Source organism: Strongylocentrotus purpuratus, unplaced genomic scaffold, assembly GCF_000002235.5.
Source record: "Strongylocentrotus purpuratus isolate Spur 01 unplaced genomic scaffold, Spur_5.0 spur5_scaffold_16, whole genome shotgun sequence".
NCBI classification, from domain to species: domain Eukaryota; kingdom Metazoa; phylum Echinodermata; class Echinoidea; order Camarodonta; family Strongylocentrotidae; genus Strongylocentrotus; species Strongylocentrotus purpuratus.
The window spans coordinates 19882500-19894843 of record NW_022145601.1 but is presented as its reverse complement, the minus strand read 5'-3'; the positions used below and the strand labels follow the sequence as shown (position 1 = coordinate 19894843).

Below are 12344 nucleotides of genomic sequence, written 5' to 3'. Positions count from 1 at the left end.
GGGTGTTTTCAAAAGGAGGGAACATGCATACGCGTACCCACACTGAGTGGGGGCCCAGGCCCTCCCCCTCCTCCTTTCTCTTCCTCTCTCCCTCTCTTCTCAAATCAATTTAATGTAGGCCCTATATAAATATCTTGATGTTTCCATGCAATGATTCGGATGTTTATTCAATACTTTTTTGAAAACCTGGTAGAGCTTTGGCCAATTTTTCACTATCAATGATCAAACATTTTATAAAGATGTAGGCCTACACATTCTTGGTGGCAAGTAGTATTATGAAACACAATACAGATTTTGTTTACAATTCTTCTTTAACCACTTGGAGGAAACTTTTTCATTCAACAACCCTAACTAACAAATTGATATCATACAGAGCAAAACTCAGGCTAAGTCCAGAATTTGTTTACAAATATAATCTAAACATGATTCCTAAGACTATCATACAGAAAATCATTACTTGTACAATTAAATAGTAACACAAAATTGTAAAAGAATTTAAAAATTAAAAAAAACAGTAGACATTTCAGTGCATAGATTAAAGTTCAATATTCATTTTAATCATTTCAAAAAGATTTTTGTTTATCAAATAAAGAAATGTTTACATGATTTTTGTTTTAAATCATAAAAGAAAAGATTGCATAACAAAGAGATAAACATTGAATAAGCTAGGTTACGAATGAGGACAACAATTCTGTTCAACTAAAAATTGAAGAAAAAAAACATGAACAACAAAGCTGATTGCTATGTGAATACAGATGATCTTGTCATTTCTCTGTCAAAGATAGATGTTTATTACATAGAGGTACATTGGTCATGATAAAACAAGTTTGCACATTGGATTGGGAAGGGCATTAATCTTGATTTCAATGTGAATCACATAATTGTTGCATCAAAACATAATCCTAGAAACAGACTTTGAGAAATTCTAACTAAATTTGAACACTGAGAAAAATGATTTTAAAAATTCTAGAATCAAGGAGTTGATTTGTTTATTACAAGTCATGATAGAGTGCTTTTGTCATTAAATACTCTTCATTTGCTATGAACTCAAAAATTGCCTAAACTATCTCTTTCTCAAATAAATGTACTGCGTATACCAGTGTCACAATAACAATCTGGGGTACAGGACATGTTTCCTTCAGAGAAAAGCAAACACACATTATATGAACGAAGTACAGCTTAAAAGCAAGCAAGAGCCTTACAATCAAATTCATTGAGTGGCTAAAAAGTTGTAAACAAATTAATCTTTCCATTGATGTGCAATCATCAGCATGATTTGGTTATTACCCTTAGCTAGAAAAGAAAGGAGCAGGCATTAGGTTTTGACATTATCAAATAAAATGACAAACTGAAGGCTCCTCAATCTTTAGATAAAAATTGGTACTACCTTTGCTATGCTTCTCAGATTTGATGGACTTTCAAAATATTCAAACATTGCTGGCTCTATAGCTTTTAAGTTGATTTGGCAACTAATAGTCGTTATTTTGCCACTTAAAGACATTTTCAAGCCCCCTTTTTTGTAGGGAAGTTCTAAATTAGTATTGTCTTTCAAATGCTGTTGGAATTTAACCTTTTCATTGTTTTGGCCTGCAAATAGGACATAGTACCTTTAAGTTATTCTCAAACTTACTACAAAACTAAATAATTTATAAATAAAAGTAGCGTAAAAAAGAAATAGACATTTAAGAATGTTAAGATTTTGAAGTCTTTCTCTAGCGTTATTTTCCAGCTTGTATTCGTTTGAATTTTCTCATCTGCGCTGCGATTCCACCGGCCACCTGCTCATCTGTCTTGTTCTGTCCGTAGTAGTCAATGAAGCTTCCATCCGGTCCTAACAGGTACATGATGATTGTGTGATCAACCTGTAAAACAGTAGGATGGAAAAACAACTTGTATCAGAAGCGAACAAACTACAACGCATTCAAAATACTGTAGCCATAATGATTGAGCAATCCCGACGGTCAGACCACATATCACCCATCCTCCTTCGTCTCCACTGGTTACCTGTCAAAAAACGAATAAACTTCAAAGTTCTTCTTCTCACATACAAAATACTCCATGGCAAAGCCCCTTAATACCTATGTGAGATAATCCATCCATATTTTCCTGCCCGCACTCTCCAATCTCAGCAACAAAGTCTCCTACAAGTCCCTCGCACCCATACTCAATTCTATGGCGAAAGATCCCTCAGCTACTATGGACCCACTCTATGGAACAACCTCCCCCTCAATATTCTTAACGCCCCGACGGTCGACTCATTCAAATCACTTCTGAAAACATTTATGTTCATCCAATAGTCTGTAATTATATGATAGTTTATGTCAAATATTGTTATTTCCTTACTACAATAAAAGATTGTAATTATTTAACTACCGGTATTATAATTGTGTTCTAAAGTTTATATCGATTTTGGCATTATTATATATGATATGTATTTCTGTCAATTCATGCATATTTAAATCTTCAGATTAATCATGTAATTTATTGTATAATTGATTGTTGTAAAGCGCATAGAGAATTTATTATCATGCGCTATATAAAAATGACTTTATTATTATTAATGTTATAAAGTGTGCACAATTTCATGAGATTGAGTATATGTAGGGGTACGCCTCACTAAAACTAAATTGAGAGTGCATAAGGCGGTGGCCTGTATTTACAGCAAAGATGAGGAAAGTTACTGCGTTACCTACTCACAGCTAGTTGCAAATTCATTGCAAACTTTAGACAAGACATCAGATATACTGATAATATTCCATCTACACACTTACAATGCAAAACAGGTACTTTGTACATTTTAGTGTTTTTGCTATTGTTGTTGTTTTGTTTTGTTCTTTTCTGTTGTTATTATTGTTGTTGTTGTTTTGTTTTGTTGTTTTTGTTGTTGTTGTTTTCATCTCTTCCACTTCTGCATAGTGTGAAAAATCTGAATGTGTATTTTTATGCTGGACTTATCAATCATTAATTATTCATATTAATATCACGAGCGGTACTCCATAGTCGCATCCTTAACAAACCACAGGATATTGCATCTGAATTTCTTGCAGCTTTTCAAACCTCCTTTACTGATCCCCAGGGAGTTCCATGTCAACCTGAGAAGTGTGACTAACAGTGACTTCCCAAATTAACCATCTACAGCATTTTGATATCTGTGTAAGTGATGTCTACCGCCAACTACTTTCTCTCTGGGAAAAGAAGGTCCCTGGTCCAGATGGTCTCTCTCCGTCCTTGCTGAAACATCTATGGCATTGGATAAAGTCACTACTCTGCAGTCGCCGCCAACGAGTAATCTATAGAGGTGCTGTCTCTGAATGGACTAGAGTTCCATCTGGTGTCCCCCAAGGAAGTGTGATTGGACCGCTTTTGTTTAACATGTTTATAAACGACTGAACATCTTCAGATGGTCTCTCTCTCTCTCCTTGCTAAAACATACTGCCATTGTCAGCTCCCATCCTCCAGCGTATCTATTCTGTATCACTAGCTCTTTGTAAAGTCCCAACCGTGTGGAAATCTGCCAATGTTACACCTGTGTTTAAATCTGGTGATAAGTCATCTCCGTTTAACTATCGTCCGGTGGCCCTTACTCCAGTTGGGTGTAAAATCATGGAATCGCTGATAGTTGCTAAAATTGAATTTCATCTTGATTCTTCATGTCCAATCGCCACCTTCAAACACATATTTAGGAAAGGAAAGTCGTGTGTCGAGTACCGTATTACATCTCACACATGAGTGGCAGAAGTGTTTAGAAGGTCCTAAATTTTGCCCCGTCGATGGAATATATTTGGACTTTTCACCCTGTCCCTCACAAACGTCTCCTTTGTAAGCTACAAGCCAACATTATTTTAGGACATATCCATTACTGGATAAAGGAGTGCTTGACAGGACGATCACAGAGAGTATCAGTTAACAGTAGACAATCACCATCGTGCCCAGTATCCAGCGGAATTCGGCAAGGAAGTGTTCACGGGCCTGTCCTATTTCTCTGTTACATTGACGGTTCGCCTGAGAATGTAACATCAGGAATTCACTTATTTGCAGACGATACAAAAGTCTATAGTGTTGTGGAAAACAGAAGTGATGTTGAAAACCTTCAAAAGGATATTCAAGCTGTTCGAGATGGGCTGAGAAATGGCAATTACAATTCAATATTTTAAAATGCAAGGTCATTCATTATGGGAGGCGTAACACGAAATGTGACTACACCATAGCAAATGCTGGAGAAGTTAGCAATATACCTGTATCCGACTGTGAGAAGGACCTTGGAGTTACTTTGACTCTGCACTATCATTCTCAGATCATGTGGCAGATGTAGCAAGAAGAGCCAACATCAAGTTGGGTATTAAAAAGAGATCCTTTTCAAGTCTGAATGAAAAAGGATGGCTTTATGCTCTACAAGACCATTATCCAGCCTACTCTTAAATATTGCAACTCGGTTTGGTGTCCCATGTTCAAGAAAGATGAAGATTTACTGGAAAAGGTGCAGTAAAGAGCCACGCGTCAACTCGCACATCTTCGTCCCCTAGAACACCATGAGAGATTGAAAGCCCTCGGGTTAGAGACACTCATTAACCGAAGACAGAGAGCTGAGATGATTCAAATCTTGAAGATTATGAAAGGGATTGACCGGATGGATATCAACAAATGTTTTCAACTAGTCCACAAATCCAGAACCAGAGGCCACAGTATGAAATTAAGGAAGCCAAAGTGTAAATCTGTGCTACGTCAAAATTCCTTCTCTGTGCAAAGTTGCAACAATTGGAATTCCTTACCAGACTCAGCAGTCAGTGCAACAAGTGTAAATCAGTTCAAATCCATCCTTGGGAAATATTGGTACAGCCACTCCCTCAAGTATAGTCCAAACCAGAGAGATAGTATTAGCTGGAGGGGGCAAATAAGTTTATCCTTATGCCTCAACATCAAAGTAAACATCAACGTAAGTAAGTAAGTAAGTAGATATTAGAACTCACAATGTAGTCATTGTCTTCATCCTTTGGTCCCATGCTGTAGTATACTCTGAAGTTTCTTGATACTTCATCAATATTCTCCTTAGATCCTGTCAGTCCAACTAGGTTGGGGTCGAATTCTGGGAAAATCACATTAGAAAGAGAATGAAAACAAGATCATATACATTATGACACAAAAAATAGCTTCCTCAAATTGTTGATATCGGCCCTTTCAAGCAAAGAAACTAAGGTGAATTTTAAAAAAACCTTCATGTTATGAATTAACTTTCTCCATCTCAACCTCTCATAAAGGGTAGTTTCTGATTTCACATTGCACACAAGTATTATTTGTCAATCACTGACAATCAGGTGTTAATTTGTCTCTCTCCTATTTAAAAAAAAATATTTTAGAAGCATTTAACACGGTCTAGTCTCTTTCAGAAGGCAATATAGCCTATATCAACAGACTAAGAAAGCTGAATTTGTGGAATTGCCTTATACATAAAAGAGAATGGTATTTCAGTATTTGTTTCAACATTACCCAGACAAAACATGGTTAACTTTTGCTCATTCAGTTTGTCACTCAATTTGTCGCTCAGTTCGTTAATTTGAGGAGAGAGTAATGGTGCTGCCTTTAACTCTTAAGCTGCCCCCATGCAATTCACCCAGTGCCACAGTGCTAATCCCTATTGTGCCAGCCACTAATCCCCTGAGTGCCAAGTTAATTTAGGGTTGGTTCAAGTGCGTGTAGTTTAAATTGTTACTATGTTTGATCCACTATAACATCTCATCCGCATATTGTATTAAAAAAAATTGTACATTAAAGTTGTAGGAAATTTAACCTTCTTTCTGTTGATACCAATATCATTTCATGAATCTGTAATTTTGGTAAAGTAAATAAGCACTATCAGTGAGTTGTCAAACCAATCCGTTGTCTCATTTCCCGCACACAATCTGAGGGGCAATGATCATAACTGACAGATTTGATGATAAAATATCGCAATTTTCTCAGGAAAATCCAATGAAATGGTATATGTGAAGCACGCAAACCCCTTACACAAATACAATAAGCATTCATGCGTGCACGCAGTGCGCATCGCACAATATGCATAAACAATTAGCGTGTGTACTTATGGACGAAAATGTGTCCGTGGCATGCCAGCGAATGAGAGTTTATGTGTGCATGGCAAGTCACCAGAAAACCGATTATGTGAGCGTGGCATGCCAGCGCATGCACAGAACAGTGTTCTTGGCACGATAAGAGTTAATAACTGACCTTTGACGTTTGCTGCCATGGTAACTCAGTATTCTATTTTAACAATACCCAGACAGAATATATGGCTTAATTTTGCTCAGTTTGTCACTCAATTTGTCCCTCAGTGTGTTCAATTTAGGAGAGAGTAATGATGATGCGAGAAATAACTGACCTTTGACATTCGCTGCCATGGTAACTCAGTATTCTATTTTAACATTACCCAGACAGAATATATGGCTGAATTTTGCTCAGTTTGTTACTCAATTTGTCCCTCAGTTTGTTCAATTGAGGAGAGAGTAATGGTGCTATGATCAAAAACTGACCTTTGACATACGCTGCCATGGTTTCCACATCATCTCTTTCCGGGTCAATGGAGATGAATACTGGAACGACCTTGTCACAGTTTGGGCTACTATCTGTAATGAAAAGCACAGCAGTGATGGGATAAGTATTCACTTCAACATATATAATTTCATAAGAACATACCATTCTTAGAGGATACTGGGCGCTCTATCGGAAATTTGGCTTTAGAGTTACAATATATTCTCAACCTTGCAGTACAGGGGGTGATTCACAAAGATCCAAAGTTAAACTTAACTTTAAGTTTGACTTAAACTTATGGAAAGCTGTTAGCATCTCTGAAAATATTTTGTAAAAGTTATTTAAAAACGGCATAAAATATTGATTCAAATCATTCCTATCTTCAATTATCAAGGAGATTTCATCGTGTTATTGATGTGGAATTTATAAAAAGTCTAAATTTTGCTCTTGAATATATTTTATTTTAAGGCTACAATGGCTTTCCATAATGTTTAAGTCCAACTTAGAGTTGAACTACTCAACAAGAGGAGGAACATAATTTTGCCTAATTAATGCAATTAAAAAAATCACCTACCTAGCTCCATCATTTAATCAATATTGAATATATCCAGTATACACCCATCTCCTGACCCAACATTTTACATCCCATTCTAGGGACTGATACTTACTGACTTTGTTGACCGCTAGAATCATCTTCTCCAGCTCATCTGGACAGATGTCTGGACAATGGGTGAAGCCAAAATACAGGAGAACCCATTGCCCGAGGTAATCCTTGTTTGTCTTCCGCTTTCCAGAGGTGTCTATCAAATCAAACGGTCCTCCTATAGCGGCCTTGCCAACAGCTTTGTTCCTCTCGGCCTGGATTTCTAAAAGTGTCAGCATAAGAGAGAGACATTATGGTAAGGCATAATAATAATAATAATATGGATATTTATATAGCGCCGGTATCTGCCAGACTCTGACGCTCATGGCGCTGTACATATTACAATCTCAAACATATCACTTTCGTAACTTTGAAGTCATGGAGGGCTGTTAAATTATGAATACTAGTGGTAGCTTATTCCAAAGGGACGGACCAGAATGAGAAAAGGCTCTATCCCCCCAGGAACTGCGCGTCTTAGAGGCAACTAATAATAAGGATTGATTGACATCTAGACCCTAGATTTGAACAAGAAAGAAGCAGATAGAGAAGGGGGAGAATAGTATAGCAGACAGAACAAGAGATGGGAGACAGACAGGGATAAGGTGGGTAGTGAAACATGAACAATATTTGAGATATGACAGTACAACAGGCATAAAATAGAGAGGTGGTTAGAGATAACATTAAAAACATTATGATATTAAAGAACATTGCTAACATGTTGAAAATTAGTGAAGGTTCTTTAGACGTCTTAACTTACGCAAATCTTTCTTCTCCTTAGCAGACTTGAAGGCGTACAAAGCTGCACCGCCAATACCAGCAACCACTGCTAAGGATTTCCAAGTTATGGGCTGAAAAAGAATGTTGAATGTTTTATCAGGAAAAAAGAACAAAATATAATTTGCTTTTTACAAAGAATATAATACATTCCAAATCCAAAGAACCTATCATCAATCTTTCTCCAATGTGGTCTCTTTGTTGTTGCTTCTATTTTCTTCTTGGGAGGGGGGGGGGGGCTGGCATTCATGGTTTGATTCTTCATCTCTTGAGGTTTACATTGAGATGTGAGATGGTCTAGCGGTAATCATTTATTCATCTAATCAGAAGGGAAATTTAACAATTGTTGATGGCATAAAAATTATTTCTGTGAAATGACTAGATTTTTTCTGTTCTGAAATTGTTTGCTTAATTGTTTTTGCATGTTTCATATTATTGTACTCTGTTTCTTGTGTCATTGTAATGCTGGTGGGAAGTATATTTCCACATTGTGAACGAATAAATCAATATCAATATCAATGTTTTTGGTACGGTCAGCTCTCTGTCTTCCTCTACAAACTTTCAGTGAACTTGTACTTATGACGGTTTCATAAAATGATGCCTGGAGTTACCTTGCATTTATTTTTATGTTGCCATGAACAAAGGTGGTGTTGAGGGGAAAAATAACATAGAGGATTGGGTGATATCACTTACCCCCTTCCTTCCACGTTTAGGGGCCTTGTCTGCCTTGCTGCTTGCTTCTCTCAGCAGAACGTGCTGAGGGTATGGAGACTGGGAGACAGAAGTTGGCCGTGGGAATGTGGTGGTTTGTTTGCTGGCCATCCCTCTGGTACAGGTGTGGAGCAAATGCCTGCATGTTACACACTGTCCAAGGAACACAAAATGAATACAATCAATGTCAAGTTAAATAAAAAATTAACTCATCATACTTAGATTTACAAATGAATTGAAGAATTTTAAGGATTTCAAGATCTTATATCATCCTAATAGACACACATGTATGTAGTTTGATCCAGGATTATGCTAATTTAGGCATTACATACAAAATTAATAACACTTTCAATAATTTCATGATCTAACAACAGACAAGGGATCTAAGTAAAAATATCAGATGCCCTACTGACAATTTCACTCACTTTTGCAAGGTACATGTCAGAGTTACCAAGTTGTGGTTTGATTGCTTTTGATTGATCGCACCTCCAAAAATTCATGACTTTATTATTTTAATCGAAATTTGCTAAAATTATCACTGACCTGTTCCTCTCATTTTTCTGCTTCTATTTAAAGCCCCATTGCGCTACTTATAGTTCCTTGTGCCCTCTATATAGCAAACAATGCCTAATCAGTGACCGCTGGTCCCCATCATCCCCTTTTTTTAATGTGATTGAGAGCAGATTTGATGAGATCACCACCTGTCAGTGACCACACTGGGTGGTCTAATCCCTCCTGGCTGAACTATTGCAGACAGGCTTTAAACTAACTTATGATCAGGGAGGACTTCCCCTTTAACGACTTCAAGAATGAACTTACCTCAGTGCAGCTGGTGGAGGCAGTGCTCTGAGGGAGCATCCTCCAGAGTCTATTCTTGGGCTTGGAGGCAGCCTGAAACAAGCAGCTTCGTCCTAAGAGTCTGAGACCGGTAGATGTTGCACCTTGCATGATGACAGATTGAATGATCTGGGAAGCCCAAATTCAGAAAAATTTGAATTTGTTAAGTTACAAAACAACAAAGTAGAGGATAACAACATGCACACTCGTTGTGCAGTTATCGATCATTTTCAATATCTAAGCTTCATACAGTCTTAGAAACACCATAAAAAAAAAGGTTTCTTACACTTATTACGTTATACAATTACTGTATAAGTGACCACATAAGACTCTAGTACCTGAGGAAATAAAGCAATAGTAAGAAAGATAACTTACAGATTCAATAAATCCCTGGCATAAGAAATACAAATTGATAGATAATAACTTATAGTCAAATGTAGCTAAAGTTTTCACTATACAATTACAGGTATGGTCCATTTTTGAATTTTTACAAAGCAGGGATGAATCTCTATGCATGTGAAATCCTTTTGATAAATCATGATGTTTCCATGCTGGAGCCAGATTTACAGGATTATTAAAAGCCAGTCGAGACATTAGCTCATTCTCTAATAATGTGGGTGACTCTCCTATGATGGATATCATAAATATGTTTTGATGTGATCTTATGAACTTATAAAGCACCAATTCCATTACTCTCAGAGTATTTCCAAATGTTTATTAGGTTAGTGCCAAGCCAATATGTCGGTCCATTATCTCTCCAACTTTTACCCTTCAAGTCAATGTATTACGTAAGCTTAGTCACACTTAATATGTTTGTCCATTAATTATTGAGATGGACTGATGGATATCATAAAATTCCTTGTAATGAAAACACATCTCTATTTTGTTTGATCTATACAACCACTCTTACAATGCATAAAAGTCTAACTGTAAATGTAACATTAACTTAGATCTAACTTAATTTTAAATCTTTTTCAATAATTTGTTGTTCTTCCCCCTTTTTCGTTTTTGCTTTGCTTTTTTTAACACAATTTCAGTTTTTAATTTTATTTCCCATGTAAATAAGGATTTAGGACTCTCTCTTTGTTGTACTTCATAGAAACATTGGTGTTAAAGTAGATTTCCATTCCAAATCAATTTAAACTTCTAATACTAGCATCAAATTACGTAGTCTTTCAGAGTTTCAAAAGTTAACATTTTTAACTTTACTCGCTTCATTGAATTACATGTAATCATACGAGTGGGACCACACACACGATATCATTTGTATTTCTAGTTTTCTACGACTCTTAATACAAGTAATAGAGTGCAAATTTAGCTATTAATAATCATCTAACATGTATTCTACCTGATAAACTGATAGTAAATGAAATATAGTTGAAATATATGAAATATACCTGTTGCAAAAGAAGAGATTTCGTCTGATCCGCTTATGCAATATATTAATGGTATCTGTAGAAAGACAAATAGGAAATGGAACCACAAATTGTCCATTCTATTGTAGCCTCGCAGTACTAATACGTATTTTACAGTTACTGCGCACAGGGGGGGGGGGGGGGGGGGGGGGGGGGGCTGAGGTAGACATCACTTTTTATCCAAGAACAAGATTTCGGGAATCCCAGTCAAGAAGAGGGGTAGTAACAAAAAGAAGAAAAAAAAACTACATTTCTCCCCGGGTTTCTCCCCTCCACCCCCCCCCCCCCCCCCCTCGCCAAAAGTCATAAATTGATATTCGTCCACCTAATTGATGGGTCTGGAAAAATAAGAACGAATTGTGATGAAGAAAGAACTTTAACGAGGTTTGATAAAGATCGAAGTCTATAATTAAACAAACTGACATGAAGTCTCCCTGCTATATTACGGTAATAAAAAAATCTCTAAAATTCTTGTTTGTTTGATTGGTTGGTTGGTATGTTGACTGTGTGTATGCATGTATGTATGTGTAGTGATGTATTTTATTTTGAGTTTTTTGTTTTCTCTCATTGGAACAGCCATGCGATCCAGGGCCCACATGCACTTCCCCATTTGGTCCTTAGAGGTGAGACGTCGACATTTTAATTGCATTTTTTTTTTAATGGGGCGCCTAATTCCCTTTTGTCTCTTGCATTGATTGGGGTGTGTAAGTATACCGAGGGGTTAGTAAATCACCTTTTGTATGATACATAAACGATATGCTTCCCTTTCAGTTTTTTTTTTACTTAACAAAATGAGCAACTCAATTTAAAGTATGACGTCACCTTTGTCAATTCATCAATGACCCAAGGAATTTGTCATAAAATGTAACTGTGAAAAGGTGATTGTTGTTTTAAAGGTACTATGTCCCTTTTGCAGCCAACCTCAAATGCTGTAGAACTTTGCAGGAATTATGAATATGTCATGTATGTCCTATCTGTGAAATTTAAACGCTAGCTGTGTCCTCATATTCAAATTATGGAAGGAAACCCGTTTATTTGCTAGACTTCACTGTCAGACACTGTCTATGTTGAGTTACTTTTTTTCTTCTTTGGTAATAACATACATGAAAAGAGTTGTAAAGGGCACATCATTTGTCTACATCAATAACCCGCTTCTTGTGATGGCCAAGATTAAACTGATTGAATCTTTGCGCAGCATAAAACGTATGATCATTCGGTACAATCGTCTGAAAATCAAGACTATTACTTTTGGGCTCTATAGCCCTAAAGTCGATTTGACAACTAATAGTCGTTATTTTCCCACTTGAAGACATTTTCAAGCCCCACCTTTTTTAGGGAAGTTCTAAATTAGTATTGTCTTTCAAATGCAGTTGGAATTTAACTTTTTCATTTTTTTGGCCTGCAAGTGGGACATAGTACCTTTAAGCACTGGCCTGGTACTCCTC

General features: G+C 36.7%; 1 protein-coding gene across 1 annotated transcript; it reads right to left on the bottom strand.

Moving 5' to 3' along the window:
* Positions 1 to 140: 140 nt before the first annotated feature.
* LOC763450 (protein SCO1 homolog, mitochondrial) lies at positions 141 to 10988 on the bottom strand. The gene is made up of 8 exons (XM_001199433.4): positions 10882 to 10988; positions 9467 to 9613; positions 8630 to 8800; positions 7920 to 8010; positions 7188 to 7385; positions 6522 to 6614; positions 4968 to 5083; positions 141 to 1862 (listed from the first exon to the last, which is right to left on the bottom strand). Exons 2-8 carry the CDS (start codon positions 9593 to 9595, stop codon positions 1719 to 1721), a joined length of 942 nt encoding a protein of 313 aa, XP_001199433.1. The 5' UTR covers positions 9596 to 9613; positions 10882 to 10988; the 3' UTR covers positions 141 to 1718.
* Between the last annotated feature and the right edge of the window lie 1356 nt (positions 10989 to 12344).

What these genes read in the sequence shown, in the direction of transcription:
- LOC763450 (XM_001199433.4), bottom strand. Translation starts at nt 9,595, where the DNA reads ATGCAAGGTGCAACATCTACCGGTCTCAGACTCTTAGGACGAAGCTGC. An exon ending in CCTCCACCAGCTGCACTGAG is followed by an intron (nt 8,801 to 9,466) that starts GTAAGTTCATTC and finishes TTCCTTGGACAG; the next exon opens with TGTGTAACATGCAGGCATTT. An exon ending in TCTAGCGGTCAACAAAGTCA is followed by an intron (nt 6,615 to 7,187) that starts GTAAGTATCAGT and finishes TTTTCATTACAG; the next exon opens with ATAGTAGCCCAAACTGTGAC.